The following is an 18,078-nucleotide window of genomic DNA, read 5'->3' on the forward strand; positions in this document are numbered from 1 at the left end:
TGAAAAGCACAAATGACGTCCTTGTAGTCTCCATATACTTGGTATGTATGTATCAAGTTGTAATAATTTGTAGTCGTTATGATACAACAGAATTAAAACTGGAGCAAAGAAGTTCTGTTTACTACCTCGTGTGATGGATGTTACTGACATAAAATGTGAATACACTGAGTAGAAATGATTTACAGTAATGTGGTATTCATCGTACAACTGGGAAAGATCTCAAGTTAAGACGGTCTCACGTAGGCTACATGTGTATACGGACGACTTACTGTTTGCATCCTGAACTTTATGCAACTTGAATTGCAAATTCATATTGTCCACTTTTATAAACTTTATTGACCTTAAAACTTCAAGTAGTATCTTCTGTTTTCCTTGCATTATTTTCTCTGAAAAATAAGTGTATCTTGATGATGTAAACATGAGATTCAAACGGCCAACAGATATTATTCAATACTGGCATATTGTCTCTTTCTGTTGTCTTCTTTTTCAGAATTCGAACACCTTCCTCTAAACTGTGCTTTTTGGTTTGGATATACAAAGGTACAGAGTATTATTGAAGATTGCCTCTCATAGAGACACTATTTTTGTAGTGAGCCATTCTGAGTGGAAATGCCCATATGATGACATAGCCTACTGTTTTTGTCATCATTCTCGCTGCATATATTTTTTTGCAAACAATGTTAGGTATAGGATTGCGTATCTACAAAAATGAAAATATTTTCTGTCTTGGTCATAATATTTAATCTTCCAAAATAAAAAAAAGTACATCCCGAATGAGAAAAGTGTGTTGTGTACAGACAAAGGATCGTGTCAAAACAATAATGAATGAATGAGATGCTTTCCAAATACAACGTTAGAATACATTCAAGAAATACATTATTTGAGACGTTTTGTCTCTGAGAACTAGTCTCTTCTGCGGGTTTGACTAAACAGCACCACACACTGTGGTTTTGGTAAGTCAGCTGACGTATGCATACATTGACAGCCAAGCCATCATGGCTGACAGCATCCTGCTGAACCCAGTGCGGAAGAACTCCAAAAGAATTGCGTATTATAATACTGGAAGACATTCAAGGTAAGGGTTTACGTATTTGTCATAAAATCCTTTACAGTTTGTACGTGTACACATTAATTCAACATGTGTAATGACACTGTATCTCTGGGGTTTATATGGTTCAAAGCTAGCTAGTGTGTATGGGCCAGCGTTGATCTCAATAATAATAGCTAGCTAGCTCTAGCTACGCTACGCTTACCCCGTTGTCACACTGCTTTTGCCTAACGTAAGTTACGTAGCTACCGACAAGCAGCGAATATTCCCCCCAAAGCAAAAGTTCCAATGTCAAGCTTCACATGGACATAAGTTGGTTATAGTTTGATTTTGGCCCCTTTCAGTGGTGTTACAGTTATCCGAACGTATAATGTAAACGAAGTGATATCTAAGCCCACTTACTTAGCTACAGTACTACTGTCAGTAGTTAGTCCATAGCGTCTCAATTTCAAAACATACGCTAGCTCTATTAGTGAGTTTGTTTGCAGCTAGCTAGATAGCTAGATGAATTCCTTCTATAATGAAGCCTGGTCAGTACATTTAAGCCGTTCAAGGAGATTGCATTGGGGTAGATTTACGTTAAGGACAGATATGCTCTAAACCTAAACAAAACACACGACACAATTTAAACACGAACAACCCACCACACTGAACCTTAACCGCAGGTTATAACAGTCTACTGTGTTTGGCTTAAATAAATGGAATCATGGCCTGGTAATTTCAGTAAAGCTAGCCAGGTTTGTTTGAGACACGCCTGTCAGTTAGCTCACACCAGCTGGTCATACCTGTACTGTATACTTATAGGCTACTTTGTAACAAATCAACAATATCAAACTTAATGCATCTTGACGTTACTAGCGCCACTGACAACACCGGCAGTTGCGTGTGCACGTGTCCTAATCCCCAGCGGGTGCTTTGTTTATTTTTCATCCCTAAAGAAACTGCATTATTATTTAGTTCCATCCGTTATACACTGGACAAAAACCATTTGAGATGTGTCTGGGTCAGCTAGGCTGAGAGTCAGAGTCATGTGTTGGGATCTCTGTGTGTCCACCAGGCTAGGGCCTGCTCCACATGTATGGTGCACATTAACAGTGTGTGCACGATCTGCTGTCACAGGTACTCCCTAGAAGATGATGTGGCCAGCTTGGACGAGATGCCCTTGATGATGTCGGAGGAAGGCTTTGAGAACGAGGAGAGCGACTACCAGACGCTGCCCCGGGCCAGGGTGGAGCAGGCCAGGGGTGGCCTGGGGTGGTTCCTACTGGGAGGCTGGAAGATGCTCTGTGGAAGGTAGATTCATTCATATCTGTTAAGTTTTATACTTTGTTGTGTTAATGTTAAGGGTGTGTGTGTGCGTGCATGTTAAGGGTGCGTGTGTGTGTTAATAGTGTGCGTGTGTTTTAAGGGTGTGTGTTAATAGTTTGGCTGTGTGTGTTAATAGTGTGCGTGTGTGTTAATAGTGTGTGTGTTAATGGTGTGTGTGTGTGTTAATAGTGCGTGTGTGTGTTAATAGTGCGTGTGTGTGTTAATAGTGTGCGTGTGTTATGGGTGAGGGGCTGTGAGCATGCCAGCGATGTCTGGTTTGGGATTCCAACGCTCTGGTAGCTGAGCATGAAGTTCACACAGAGGGTACAGCATGTGCAGCCCTCCACCTGCTCACAGAGTGTGCAGCATGTGCAGCCCTCCACCTGCTCACAGAGGGTGCAGCATGTGCAGCCCTCCACCTGCTCACAGAGGGTGCAGCATGTGCAGCCCTCCACCTGCTCACAGAGGGTGCAGCATGTGCAGCCCTCCACCTGCTCACAGAGGGTGCAGCATGTACAGCCCTCCACCTGCTCACAGAGGGTGCAGCATGTGCAGCCCTCCACCTGCTCACAGAGGGTGCAGCATGTGCAGCCCTCCACCTGCTCACAGAGGGTGCAGCATGTGCAGCCCTCCACCTGCTCACAGAGGGTGCAGCATGTGCAGCCCTCCACCTGCTCACAGAGGGTGCAGCATGTGCAGCCCTCCACCTGCACACAGAGGGTGCAGCATGTGCATCCCTCCACCTGCTCACAGAGGGTGCAGCATGTGCAGCCCTCCACCTGCACACAGAGGGTGCAGCATGTGCAGCTCATCCAACTAATGATGACTTTTAGAAGGTTTTTTCTCTATTAAATCACAATTTACAAAATGCGACGAGTGTTATGCTTGTCAGCATGACACCGATGGAGAATAATAAGGTTTGCAAACAGATTACAAAAGGATGTTGCAGTGCCAAACAACTTTTAGTCATGTTTATGGATGAATTTGATACAATATTAAGTTTTCAGGGTGTTTGCTTATCGGCGGTGTATCTGGGCTTCAAGCTGCATATTGATCTTTCCCGTAATGAACAAATCGGATTTTTCACAGCTGACCAGTTTGATTCTTTCCAGTAATTTTATGTATGCTAAGCCAAGGATTATAAAACACAAATAATTCACGGTAAGTAACCTCTGCCTATTCAAATGACCTATTATTTGAATAGTATTCATTTGAGCAAATAACCGCCCTTATGAATGTGGAGTGGGCCGTGCAGAGACGGAGAACATAGGCTTATACAAACAGCCTTTTTTTCAACGTTGATTTATTTTGTTTTGTGTTTTGCCAACCTGCCTAAAGAGTGTAAATGCCAAGCCAAGTAGCATGACAGTGTACACTAGCACGAGGCCAGGCTAGTTCCTGCTTCCTCTGGTGGTAGAGTTTAGGTCGTACCCACATTTCAAGCTAAACCTATCGCAGCCCTGCGTTGGTTGCCCTGGAAACCAGAGCTGCTTCTAGCCTTCTCAGTTCCTGTGATGCTATCCTTTTTTTGTATCCCTATTGTTATGAATTGTTCAAAGATACAAGATGGATACATTAACAAACATATAGAAGAGACACGGTAGATGTAACAAACACAGACCAGGTGTTTAGTGGAGCAGCCCTCACACAGCAGGGCTAAAGGCTACAAGAGAATGACTGGCTTTTTCTCCCCTGGATCATAGCAGGTGAACTTAATCCACAAACAGCAGACTGTAGCTGCAGAAAAAACACATACCTGGTCAACGTGAAGGACAGGATTTACAAGGAGGTGGACCTGTGTGGTCTCTGTTACCAGCTGACTATGTGACCTGTGACTGTGTGAATAGGTTTTTATGGAGCGTTTCTACACTGTGTTTCTCTGTGAGCTCCTTCACTAACGCCTCTCTCCCCCCCCCCACCCCCCAGGTGCTGGGGCTGCCTGACACACATCTGTCGGAGGAGGAAAGAGGCGAAGGCCAGGACGGTGTGGCTCGGCTGCCCGGAGAAGTGCGAGGAGAAATACCCCAGGAACGCCATCAAGAACCAGAAGTACAACTTCCTCACATTCGTGCCTGGGGTGAGTTCAGCCTTCAGACAGAGGGCACGCTGCAATGCCTACTCGGGAGATTCAGAATGTTATCAAATCAGTTAGCATTAAGCACAGCAGGAAAAGGAAAGGAAGGTTGATGAGGGAAGAGAAGGTTTTGAGGGAAAGATTGAGGGTGGAGTTGAGAAGGGCAGAGGATGAAGAGGCTTAGAGTATGGAGAAATATGTGGAAGAGAATATACATTATACACTATTATTAGATACATCTAATCATGGTTTAGGCTTCTTGGTACTGTACTTAATTACTTATATTGTATGAGATTAAATAATTGACATGCATACTGTGTTTGTCTGACCCTGGATGGCCATTGTATTGTAGAAGTATCTCTGGTTTGGGCGTACTACACAGCTAAGCTAATCTCTTTATTAAACAGTCTCCTGATGCAGAGACCGCTACTGGCCTGAGTGATAAAATGTCAACTGTCTCTCAGAGACATAAATATTCTTGTACATATCGAGCGTCTCTTTTCCTCTTCCTTGAATTAATAAATACTCATAGATTGAGTTGACTGCTGCCCTCTTCCCTAAAGGTCACAGAGTTCATTAACCGTAGAGCCTCGTCCATCAATCATGTAGTCTCTTATAATGTGTGACTTGAAGCAAGGGTATCATTATTGAGATCATTACTCAAATCTCCCACCAGACTGTTAGCATGTTGGTAACCGTCCCTCAGGAAATTGTCTGTTAGCTGAAAGAAGCTAATGAAGCCTTTGTCATTAAATAGAGAACTTGAAAAAGCACTCAGATATCCACTTCCGATAGTAACAACAAAAGGAGCACAATGCTACTATATCTTTTCCACATCCATGTGAGCCATCTTCTGTGTTGTAGCTCGAATCTGTCTCGACATTATTCACATCCAATCCTCAATCACTATTTTGCATCATTAAATCTCCACTCCTCAACTCTCTTGTTTCTTTCAGGTTCTTTATCAACAGTTCAAGTTCTTCCTGAATCTGTACTTCCTGGTGGTCGCCTGCTCGCAGTTTGTCCCCTCGCTGAAGATCGGCTACCTGTACACCTACTGGGGCCCCCTGGTAGGAGAAAAGGAATAAATAACATCAAATCTATGTTGTCTGTGGTCAGTTAGGGTGTGTCACATTTAGCTGTGTGCTGGAATAACCTTGTTTGTGCAGCGGTGGATTTAGAGTTCATCAAGATTACTCTAGCATGGTTAGAAATGTTTAAGCAGTTTTCAGGTAGTGGGAAATACAATGAAAATAGTTTTTTTATTTTTTACTTTCTAATTCCAAACTGTAAAGCACTAATGGAGTTAGTTCAGATTAAGTCTAAAACTGTTTGTGTCAGATGACTGTAACCAGGTGCGTGTGTTGTGTGTACCAGGGCTTTGTGATGGCCGTTACCATGGTGAGGGAGGCTGTGGACGAGGTGCGTCGGTACCAGCGAGACAAGGAGATGAACTCCCAGCTCTACAGCAAGCTCACTGTCCGAGGTGAGACAGGAAGTAGCTCCTCCCTGCAGCACAGGAGACAGGAACTAGCCCCTCCCTGCAGCACAGGAAACAGGAACTATCCCCTCCCTGCAGCACAGGAAACAGGAACTAACCCCTCCCTGCAGCACAGGAGACAGGAACTAGCTCCTCCCTGCAGCACAGGAAACAGGAACTAGTCCCTCCCTGCAGCACAGGAAACAGGAACTATCCCCTCCCTGCAGCACAGGAGACAGGAACTAGCTCCTCCCTGCAGCACAGGAAACAGGAACTAGCCCCTTCCTGCAGCACAGGAAACAGGAACTAGCTCCTCCCTGCAGCACAGGAGACAGGAACTAGCTCCTCCCTGCAGCACAGGAGACAGGAACTATCCCCTCCCTGCAGCACAGGAGACAGGAACTAGCTCCTCCCTGCAGCACAGGAGGCAGGAACTAGCTCCTCCCTGCAGCACAGGAAACAGGAACTAGCTCCTCCCTGCAGCACAGGAGACAGGAACTAGCTCCTCCCTGCAGCACAGGAAACAGGAACTAGCCCCTTCCTGCAGCACAGGAAACAGGAAGAGCTTCTCACACCATGGTCTGATTGCTGAAAAATTGCCCACTGTCTAATAACATCCCAGGTTCTCCCTGGTCTGCCCACTGTCTAATAACATCCCAGGTTCTCCCTGGTCTGCCCACTGTCTAATAACATCCCAGGGTCTGGTTGCTGACATCTTTAGTGTTAAAGATAATCCTTTTGTAATTTGTGTACTTTCTCTATGTGAAATAAGGGATCGAATAGCCAGTGGATCTACACTTAAAATGTGAAATGCTTTCAGGCTAACCGTTGTGAATTGAGCGTGAATTGACCAATAAAAAAACAATACATTCTCAAAGAGGGAGAAAGAGAGGAGGATTAGAAAAACTGAAATACGAGTTAAAAAATAAATCTAAATAAACACATTTTGTTTTCCTCATCTAACTTGTTCTCTTGATTCCCCTCCTCCATTCTAAGAAGAAATAACTTTTGTTTTAATCTTTCATTTCTAAGGCAAAGTGCAAGTGAAGAGTTCTGACATACAAGTAGGAGACCTCATCATTGTTGAGAAGGTTTGTCTCCTTGTTTAATTATTCAGGAAGATCCCAGAGCTCCTGTTACTGCCTGCTGACAGGGGGCACAGCGGCGATGCCTGACTCAGCAAATCTATATGTTTTTTTTTTTTGTTCCTTCTTGTTGCAGAATCAGAGGATGCCTGCAGATATGATCTTCCTTCGAACGTCGGAGAAGAACGGTGAGTAGATGGGTCTCAGAAAGGCCCTACACTGCATCTCCATCACTCTCACATGCCAGGAGGACCCCAGGGAGTCTGTACACCCTGTGTCCCTGGGTGGTTATGAGGACAGAGTCATCGCCATTAGGACAGGAAGACGTAGATCAACATCACACTTGTGTTTCCTGTCATCCTCGACCCCCTGGGGCCCATTTACAGCTGACCTCTGACCTCTATCAAACAGCTGCTCTCATCTGTCAGTCTCACAGGGAATCTTCCCTAATCAATGTTCCACTGCTGGGTGGTTAGGCTGCGGGCTGTTGTGGAGGTCTTAGTGGTGGAGGGTTAGGGTTATGACTAGGCTGGTATGGAGTGTAGCTTGCATGTTGTGGATAATGTGGATTGTTGTGTAAATATTATATATATTTTGTTTTTACATACATTCATTTATACACGTTAAAATATCCCCTTCATGTGTATGATGTGTACACGGTGTATGTAATCGCTGTGGGTTAGGAGGTGCAGAGACTGACTCTTGCTCCTTCACAGGTGTATGTAATCGCTGTGGGTTAGGAGGTGCAGAGACTGACTCTTGCTCCTTCACAGGTTCATGCTTCCTCAGGACAGATCAGCTGGATGGAGAGACAGACTGGAAGCTGAAGGTGGCTGTCTTGTGTACGCAACGACTTCCTGCTCTGGAGGTACGCACTTGTAGACACACTTGTAGGCTGTGCTGTTTAGAATGTTACACTGAATTATGATTAGTCTGACGGAAATAGAATATCAGGATCGCTCAATTTTGCACGTGTTTTTCATTATTTATACCCTGGTTTCATGCAGGAAGTTATCAGTGAGAGAATCTTTACACAGCACTTTTACCCAGGAACTCATGTTCCTTTTACTCATGTCTGTCTCTGTTCTCAATTGTGACCTCCCCTAACCCTCCCTTCCCTTCTCTCCCATTTTAGCTGTTTTAATCTGTAATTGCCTTGAGTGTTGTTCAACCCCTGTTGTCATTCATGGTCTTTGCAGGACCTCTTCTCCATCAACGCTTACGTCTACGCCCAGAAACCTCAGCTAGACATCCACAGCTTCGACGGAAACTTCACCAGAGTAAGTGGCTTGTTGACAGTTAAACAGACCTAATAACAGAGATACTAAACTAGACTTCTGGCTTCAGTCATTTTAACCTTATTACCTCCAAGTTGGCTGCGAACATCCCAGGTTCTCCCTGGTCTGCCCACTGTCTGGGAGTTGGACTAGTAATCTGAAGGTTGCCAGTTCGATTCCCGGCCATGCCAAATGACGTTGTGTCCTTGGGCAAGGCACTTCACCCTACTTGCCTCGGGGGAATGTCCCTGTCTAATAACATCCCAGGTTCTCCCTGGTCTGCCCACTGTCTAATAACATCCCAGGTTCTCCCTGGTCTGCCCACTGTCTAATAACATCCCAGGTTCTCCCTGGTCTGCCCATTGTCTAATAACATCCCAGGTTCTCCCTGGTCTGCCCCCTGTCTGTGCGTCCCTTCCTCAGTGAATGTTTTATTAATAGCAGATTAGTGTGGACCCCAGGGAGAGCAGAGAAGCAGGACAAAGCAGGTCTTTGTGCTCCCTCCTCCCTCCTGGCCACACACCAGGCTCAGTGAGCGGACACTTCCTCCTCTTATTCACCCGGGCAGCCTCCCTTTGCATAGCGTGTGCTTTTAGCTGGAGCCCAGCGGACGGTTCCCACAGCCCCCCTCCCAGACCACCCCACCTATTCAGGATCACTTGTTTTCTTCTCCCGGCTACGGAGCTGTGAGCCCAGTTATCCCTCGTTCAGCAGTTATGGGGGGAACCCTGGGGGAAGTGAGCGTATGATGTCAATGTCAAATAGGTCAATCATTTATTTTTCATGCTCCTCTCCTCATTTTTGGAGTGAATTGGCAGGATGCTGGTGCTTGGGTATCATAATGATCATTTCAGGATATTTGAGCTGGAACTGGAGCCCTGTGTTAGTTGGCACCTCTGACCGGAGCTGTTTTCAACATGCATTATGTCTTTATTTAAGAGAGAAGAGGAGGGGGGTGTCTGGGTCCAGGGCTGTGGCCCCTCTCTCTCTCTCTCTCTCTGTCTCTCTCTCTCTCTCTCTCTCTCTCTCTCTCTCTCTCTCTCTCTCTCTCTCTCTCTCTCTCTCTCTCTCTCTCTCTCTCTCTCTCTCTCTCTCTCTCTCTCTCTCTCTCTCTCTCTCTCTCTCTCTCTCTCTCTCTCTCTCTCTCTCTCTCTCTGACTCCTCTCTCTCTCTCTCTTTACACCTCTCTCTCTCTCCTCTCTCTCTCTCTCTCTCTCTCTCTCTCTCTCTCTCCTCTCTCTTACACCTCTCTCTCTCTCCACCCCTCTCGTCTCTCTCTAAACAAGTACAAATATATATATACTATCAACTCATGTTGTGTCCGTTCTCTCTTTCCCTTGTTCTCTCTCAATCTCTGTCTTTTTGTCTCTCTCGCTCTCTCTCGCTCTCTCTGTCTCTCTCTCTCTCTCTCTGTGTGTGTCTCTGTCTCTGTCTCTCTCTCTCTGTAGGAAGACAGTGATCCTCCCCTCCATGAGAGCCTGAGTATAGACAACACACTCTGGGCCAGCACCGTCGTGGCATCAGGTAGGTTGAGGAGACGTCGAGCCAGATCTGACATGAGAGTGGAACAGCATAGTGCTATTTACCAGCATTGTTTTTCTTTCTTTCTTACTGTATCACCTTTAAACATATTGTTTAAACTAATATCAAACATTTGGAGAAAGACAATATTTTTCATGGATGGTGTACAACATCAAAAGGAACCATTGCGACCAAATCCATTACAATATTAGAATTAGAAGGGAGGGGGGGGGGGATTATGGAAGCAAATCAGTGACATAATGTTTTTATGGTGTAATACTTTAAACCCGAATTTGTTGGTTTTGAATTCACCTCTTTAAAATTGAAACATTAATTTATTTAAATGTTAAAATAAATCTGATTAAAAAAATCTAAGGTTCGGAAATTCAGGTTGCTGAAATTATAATGGTGAAATTCTGATCCCCAAAAATTTGAGCCGAAGAAATTTGAGGCAAAAAATTATTGAACAAAAAATATTCAAGCCGTTTCAGATTGCAACATCCGGGATACCAAGGATAGGTAAGGCAATCGAGCCTGAATGCAATCGAACCATCTCACTTCTCCGACAAGATGACTGCCTTCAGACATACCTGGATGAGAGGGGTCTGAGGAGAGAGGTCTGCAGTCGGACCCTTCTCGAGGAGAGAGGTCTGCAGTCGGACCCTTCTCGAGGAGAGAGGTCTGCAGTCGGACCCTTCTCGAGGAGAGAGGTCTGCAGTCGGACCCTTCTCGAGGAGAGAGGTCTGCAGTCGGACCCTTCTCGAGGAGAGAGGTCTGCAGTTGGACCATTCTCGGTGAAGTGAGATTGGTTTTTTCGGCCCAATTCCTTTTGGCTCCAATTTATCCGGCTCCAATCTTTTTCGGACAGAATCTTATCTGATGGTGTATTTTGTTGGTTTGATTTTTTGGGATCAGAATTTCACCATTTGAATTTCAGAAGCCTCAATTTACGAACCTTAGATTCTTTTTTTTTAATTTTATTTTTTTACATTGAAATATATTCATGTTTCAATTTTAAAGAGATGAATTCAAAACCAACAAATTTGGTGGTTTCTCACTCTCTCTTTCTCTCTACTGTTTCTCACCCATCTCTCTTCAAAGCCCCAGCTGTCTCTCTCACTTCTCTTGCTCGTTGTTTTGCTGCTCTCCTCTTCCCCCTTGTCTTTGTTGGAGGTTAATTTAAGATTAGGTTAATTTAAGATTATTTGCATTATTTTCTGTAAGAAGGTCACTTAAATTAAACAGAAAATACACCATCTTGTTTGACAAAGTGTGTGTTTTGTGTGGTGTGTGTGTTTAAGTTAATAAGCTACATTACTCTCCCTACCCCTGTGTTTGGCAGGTACAGTGATAGGGGTGGTGATCTACACAGGGAAGGAGACCAGAAGTGTCTTGAACACATCCCACGCCAAGAATAAGGTGAAAGTCTTGTTTCTTTTAAACCCTGTTATGTTAACTGTAAGGACCAGCAGTGTGTTCCTGGGTCACATTGACCAGGTGCAGGTGGAACCATCCAAAAGTAGAAAATCCAGAAACGTTATCTTTAGCTCAACTCTTATCAATTTAAGATTGAGTTAAGCTTTAAGCAGTCATGCATTCTCTGAACTCTTTATTATGGATAGCACAACCTCTTTCCATCCAGTAGTGTCTAGTCAGTAATCAACTACTATAAAAAGGTGTTTTTCAACCACAACTTTCTGGATAAAGTTAGACCTTTCATTGGGAAAGGTCACTTTCAAACGCTGATTAACCAAGGGGGAAATTAACTACCCTAGGATTTAAATGACATTTAATCCTGCACAATCTCCATGAGTGTTTTGTCCCCAGAATGAGGAGATAAATGAAAATGTGCATCTACATATAAGATTTAATCTGGAGGATGGTCAGATTAGATAGACATGGTTCGGTTGAAGCCAATGTCCTGACAACATTAATGGTGCAATGACATTTACAAAGTTCACACCTTTAATACTCTGTAAATAATCGTTTTTTCCAAAGACACATCCTCTCCGTGTGGGGAGAATGTTTGACATGTCTCACCCTTCAGAAGAACGCGGATGTTGGGAGTTAAATGAGAGGGGTTCTGTTTATGACTGAGAGGCGTTCCATGTTTCAAGGAGATGTCAGAAGTGCCAATATGGAGACGAGGGGTCGGGGAGAAACAGGATACGGTGTGGTGGGAGTCACAGGAACGTCTTGGCTCTTTAGAATCTATTGTGACATCTGCCCAAAACAAGGGCTGCTGCTCTCTAGCTGACGAGGCAGGAGGCTGCCTCTGTTCAGTGATGAGGCAGGAGGCTGCCTCTGTTCAGTGACGAGGTAGGAGGCTGCCTCTGTTCAGTGACGAGGCAGGAGGCTGCCTCTGTTCAGTGACGAGGCAGGAGGCTGCCTCTGTTCAGTGACGAGGCAGGAGGCTGCCTCTGTTCAGTGACGAGGCAGGAGGCTGCCTCTGTTCAGTGACGAGACAGGAGGCTGCCTCTGTTCAGTGACGAGGCAGGAGGCTGACTCTGTTCAGTGACGAGGCAGGAGGCTGCCTCTGGACAGAAGGATGTTCTGAGTCACGCTGCTGTTCCACTTTAATACACAAATACCTCCTACAATTGTACAATATCACTCCTGGAACCAGAAAAACGTGACAAATGAACACATCAAAAACATTCTTGACAGATTTGTATTTTTCCCCTCAAGTACAGACCATACTTTTTACAGACCATACTCACTATACCTGACTTGCCACTCTGTGTGTTGTCTGGTCTGGAACTATATAAACATGTTTTACTATGTGCATGGATCAGACCTCAAATTCTTCCTCAAATTAAACACATAAACAGAAACACAAGCAGTGGGGCCAGATTCAATCATTCCTTTCACTTTTAATGAGTTGGGGATGAATGGGGTAAAATATGCACTTTTATTCATTGATAGCATCTTTAGGTTGAGGTAATTGAGTCCTTTTCTTCCTTTGACTGAATGAATAATGACTTCATCTGATCCTCAGCAAGCCTTGTAAGGCTGAGCATTGTTCCAGGCAGAAGGGATCCTTGCATCTCAGGCATGCACTGTGTCCTCTGTCTTAATTTTTCTTCATTTTAATCCACCCAAACCCCCTATTTTTCACAGTAACTCGAGCATGAACCATGCAGAGAGAGGCACCAGGGTGGGGAGATTTCCTAACCTCCTCCTCTTCCTCTCTTCTTCTCTCCTCCCCCTCCTCCCCCCCCTCTCCCCTCATACCAGCTCTCTAAGTTTTAACTACAGCTGATAAATCAGTCACTGCTCTCCCAGTTCTCTGGGGAATGGGGGGCGGATGAGGGCTTAGTTGCACTGCCCCCCCCTCCCCCCTCCACCCCCCATCTTTTCAGAGCAGTTCCTTTATTTGGGGGAGATATTATGTTTTGCTGTTTGTGTAAGCACGGTGCAGAGATGAAAGCCTGCAGTGTTTGGTGCTTTGCAGCCAGCACTGCCAAAGGGAACTTTCTTTCTTTTCGCATAATTTTCCCACATGTTCCATTGGCTGAGTGACTCCACTTGCAGAGTGAAGAGAAACCAGGGTCGCTTTTGAAGAGAGGCATTTTAAAATGAGAATTTTTTTTTCTCCCTCTTTTAGTTTTTCTTTGCCGTTTGGAATTCCAAGTGGTTTGTGACAACAATGCTGTTCATGATTTACTAAAACACACCATTGACAGACTCATCTCTCCACACTGGGTTTGCAAGATAAAAAGCCTGCAGTTGAGACATCAGATATAACTTTTTGACACCCTAAAACAAAAACGTTCCTTAGTTTCATTCATAAAACACAAACAAAAACAAAATGTTTAGGACACAATTGATGTGCAGTCGTAGTCAATAGGGGTGTAACAATATATTGTGTAACAATATATCGCAATACAAACATTTTACAATATGTATCGTAGAGTTATGGCAATATTTTTACAATACGACGTCCGTCCTGGTTGAGCTACGAGCACGCAACCTACTCTGCACCTGTGTCATGCGTGCATTCACTGCATTAACAGAAATTGCTGAGTTCACTAAATTATGTATTTATTTTATGTATTTTTATGTATCAATGTTAAGCACTTTGGCTTCCCCTGTGGTTTTTTAAATGTGCTATATAAATAAAGTTGATTGATTGATTGATTAAATTGTATGTACAAGATTTTTTTTTTTTGAAATGTTTTGGAAATAAATCTGTTAATTGAATTTCAGTTTCATTTAAAATTGTGTTCAAAATATCGTGACACGTATTGTATCGTACACCCAGTATCGTGATACGTATTATATCGCGAGCTGAGTGTATCGTTACACTCCTAGTAGTCAATGTTAATGCTTCTACACTACATTTCACATTGTCTTCATTTAGAGACGCTTTTAGCCAAAACAACACACAGCATGGGGGAGGGGGGGAATTCAACCTCTTAATCTGCAATCAAATGCTCTAACCACTAAGCTCTCACTCTGCAGGTGGGCCTGCTGGACCTGGAGCTGAACCGTCTCACCAAGGCCCTGTTCCTGGCCCAGGTGCTGCTCTCTGTGGTGATGATCGCCCTGCAGGGCTTCCTGGGGCCCTGGTTCAGGAACCTGTTCAGGTTCATCGTGCTGTTCTCCTACATCATCCCCATCAGGTACACACCTGGAGCGCCCGGCTGGTTAGGGTTTTTTTGTAAATCGTTGATTTAGTCAACATGTACATTGCCTGTCAACAGGATTTCACTTTTGTTTTTTTAAATATATTTTTTGTTAATATCATTTGACTGTCATTGAATTTAAGTTTCTTTTATAAATTATTGTTGAAGTTGCGAGTGAACCTGGATATGGGCAAGTCTGCGTACGGCTGGATGATCATGAAGGACGAGCACATCCCTGGGACTGTGGTGAGGACGAGCACCATCCCTGAGGAGCTAGGACGCCTAGTCTACCTGCTCACCGACAAGACAGGTGGGGGCTGAGGGGGGGGCTGAGGGGGGAGGTGTCCCCTGAGCGGGGGGGTGCATGTGTTAGAGCAGCAGTATGTGGGGGTCAGGGGGCTGAGCAGTTAGGGAATCGGGCTAGTAATCTGAAGGTTGACAGTTTGATTCCCGGCCGTGCAAAATAACTTTGTGTCCTTGAGCAAGGCACTTCACCCTACTTGCCTCGGGAATGTCCCTGTACATACTGTAAGTCGCTCTGGATAAGAGCGTCTGATAAATGACTAAATGTAAATGTGACTCAAGAGTAATGTCTCTGTGTCTCTGGTGTGACTGTGCATCACAGGCACTCTGACCCAGAACGAGATGGTGTTCAAGCGTCTGCACCTGGGGACAGTGTCGTACGGACAGACACCATGGACGAGATCCAGACACACCTGGTCCGGTCATACGCACAGGTCAGCACACAGCCATCTCTCCTCCAGTCATACACACAGGTCAGCACACAGCCATCTCTCCTCCAGTCATACACACAGGTCAGCACACAGCCATCTCTCCTCCAGTCATACGCACAGGTCAGCACACAGCCATCTCTCCTCCAGTCATACGCACAGGTCAGCACACAGCCATCTCTCCTCCAGTCATACGCACAGGTCAGCACACAGCCATCTCTCCTCCAGTCATACGCACAGGTCAGCACACAGCCATTTCTCCTCCAGTCATACGCACAGGTCAGCACACAGCCATCTCTCCTCCAGTCATACACACAGGTCAGCACACAGCCATCTCTCTCCAGTCATACGCACAGGTCAGCACACAGCCATCTCTCCTCCAGTCATACGCACAGGTCAGCACACAGCCATCTCTCCTCCAGTCATACGCACAAGGTCAGCACACAGCCATCTCTCCTCCAGTCATACGCACAGAGTCAGCACACAGCAATCTCTCCTCCAGTCATACACACAGGTCAGCACACTGCCATTTCTCCTCTCCTCCGGTCAGTCAACCTCCATGTTGAACAGAGTTAAAGAAAATAAAGAAAAAAAACCTTGGGACAAAGTGCTTAGTTGAGTCAAGTTATAAACTCCAAGCTCCGCTGAGGAAAAATGTCCGTAGTTTTAGTGCAAAGCTACACTGTTGCTTAAGTCTGTCTGTTCCTGTGCTGTTGGAGATGAGGGTCTGGGGTCAGCTGGGTATCGCTGCATGAAAATCTATCATAACCTTGTTATGTCTCCCTGCAGGATGTTCGTGAGAGAGTATTGGATTATCTCAGTATCTGTAAACAATTTATTGGAAGGGATCGATCTGATATTGTACTGTATGTGCTGGAGCTGTGTTGGTGTTGAGAGTGAGATATTCTACTGAGGGGACTGTCTCCTAGCTCTCCTGCTGGGGGTGTCATGCTTAAGATAGCTGGTAGCCGAGTGGTTCTGTCTGGTAGGAGATGTGAGTACATTACGCTGTGGCTGGTAAACAAACCGTTTCATGACTGACCACAGAAACATTGTTAGAATGATGAACGCCACACACTTCTGTTCCCCAAACGTCTGCTACGCTTCTGTATGCACTGTGTGGTCGTAGCTTTGGAGAAAAATGTTGTTGGAGCGTCCGTAGACCAGCCTGGTTTGATTGCCCCAGCAGGCAGCCCCTCCCAGGCCCCTGGGCAGCCTAGCAGCGCTGCCCCCAGCACAGGCACAGCCTCAGCCTCCACCCCCTCCCGGAATCCCGTGCCGGCGGGCCCAAGGTGCGTAAGAGCGTGAGCAGTCGCATCCACGAGGCGGTGAAGGCTGTGGCGCTCTGCCACAAACGTCACTCCCGTGTACGAGCACAGCGCCCGACGTCGCCGCGGAGACGGAGACTGCAGAAGGCCGACCAGGACTTCAGCGACGACAACCGCACCTACCAGGCCTCTAGTCCAGACGAGGTCAGCCTCTGCTCTGACCCAGCCTCTACCCCAGCCTCTGATCTAGCCCCAGCCTCCACCCAGCCTCATGCTCTAGCCCCAGCCTCCACCCCAGTCTCTGCTCTAGCCCCAGCCTCCACCCCAGCCTCTGCTCTAGCCCCAACCACCACCCCAGTCTCTGCTCTAGCCCCAGCCTCCACCCCAGCCTCTGCTCTAGCCTCAGTCTCTGCTCTAGCCCCAGCCTCCACCCCAGTCTCTGCTCTAGCCCCAGCCTCTGCCCCAGCCTCTGCCCAGCCTCAGTCCCAACCCCATTAGATTTAAGTACACTATTTGTTCTGCTTCGGTAGTTCTACTAACTAGAGCGTTGTAGCCACTAATTCCCTTTTACACTGGGCTAATGAGGCTTTTTAACTTCCTAAATACTGTTATTTATGCTCTGGTTCTAAAGACGTGTCACATCTTATGACATATAAAATGACAATATTCTACCCAAGAGAGAAAAATAATAATAATCTGTACATTAAAATTAAATTTATAATGCCAAAGGCAGTATATATACAGGACACTATCTATATACACTGTAACGTAATGAAACGATGATTTTGAGAAACTCAGTCCAGTCTAGCTGTCAAAACAAAAGGTTAAAAGACAACAGTGTCTAGTCTGATCCAGAGTTGCCTGTCCTGTCCTGACTTGATGTTAAATGTATTAATTTACTTCAACATTTGGCTCTCTTCATTATCTCTCATCGCTGGGATTGATCAATATTTAATTTTCCCTGAGAGACAATGAGAGGGGTTTATGGTTGATTATTGAGTTCCTCCCTCCCCCCTTCTCTCCCTCTCTCTCTGTCTCTCTCTCTTTCTGCCTCCCGTTCTATCTCCTCTTCTTTTGTCTGCTGCTATCCCTCTTCCCTGTCTTCCTTTTCAAGCTTTCTCCCCCGTCTCTCTCTCCGCCTTTACACTCTGTCTCAGTCTGTCTCTCTCTCCCCTTTACACTCTGTCTCTCTCTCCCCCTTTACACTCTGTCTCTCTCTCCCCCTTTACACTCTGTCTCTCTCTCCCCCTTTACACTGTCTTTCTTTCTCCTCTCTCTGTTTCTCCCTATCTCTTTCCCTTCATCTTCATCTCTGTTTCACTATTTCTTAAACAACTCTCTGTTTCTCCCTCCCTCCCTCCCTCCCCTCCCTCCCTCCCTCCCTCCCCTCCCTCCCTCCCTCCCTCCCTCCCTCCCTCCCTCCCTCCCTCCCTCCCTCCCTCCCTCCCTCCCTCCCTCCCTCCCTCCCTCCCTCTAGTTGTTCCAGCCAGCAGGCCTCAGCCAGGCCTGAATTTCACCAGCGGTTCATCCGAGACATCTGTGTTTTAATGACCCTTCATTAGGGAGATGAAGTGTGCTGACCTGGGGTCAGCTGGCCCGCTGCTTCTCCACACTGAGAATAGCCCCGCCCTGTCCTCCACCTGTCCTCCCCTGTCCTC

At 45.8% G+C, this 18,078-nt stretch overlaps 1 protein-coding gene across 1 annotated transcript in view; it reads left to right on the forward strand.

Moving 5' to 3' along the window:
- The first annotated feature begins 995 nt into the window (after window positions 1-995).
- atp9b (ATPase phospholipid transporting 9B) overlaps window positions 996-18,078 on the forward strand; it is a 25,670-nt gene continuing 8,587 nt past the window's right edge. The window contains 17 exon segments of the mRNA XM_067255774.1: window positions 996-1,075; window positions 2,168-2,341; window positions 4,283-4,433; window positions 5,387-5,500; window positions 5,808-5,916; window positions 6,943-7,001; window positions 7,132-7,183; window positions 7,769-7,863; window positions 8,195-8,275; window positions 9,721-9,796; window positions 11,136-11,212; window positions 14,258-14,418; window positions 14,565-14,731; window positions 15,047-15,106; window positions 15,109-15,184; window positions 16,388-16,419; window positions 16,422-16,624. Of these exon segments, the coding sequence (XP_067111875.1) occupies window positions 996-1,075; window positions 2,168-2,341; window positions 4,283-4,433; window positions 5,387-5,500; window positions 5,808-5,916; window positions 6,943-7,001; window positions 7,132-7,183; window positions 7,769-7,863; window positions 8,195-8,275; window positions 9,721-9,796; window positions 11,136-11,212; window positions 14,258-14,418; window positions 14,565-14,731; window positions 15,047-15,106; window positions 15,109-15,184; window positions 16,388-16,419; window positions 16,422-16,624 (1,767 nt within the window).

The sequence above is a fragment of the Osmerus mordax genome, chromosome 18 (genome assembly GCF_038355195.1).
Source record: "Osmerus mordax isolate fOsmMor3 chromosome 18, fOsmMor3.pri, whole genome shotgun sequence".
Taxonomy (NCBI): Eukaryota; Metazoa; Chordata; class Actinopteri; order Osmeriformes; family Osmeridae; genus Osmerus; species Osmerus mordax.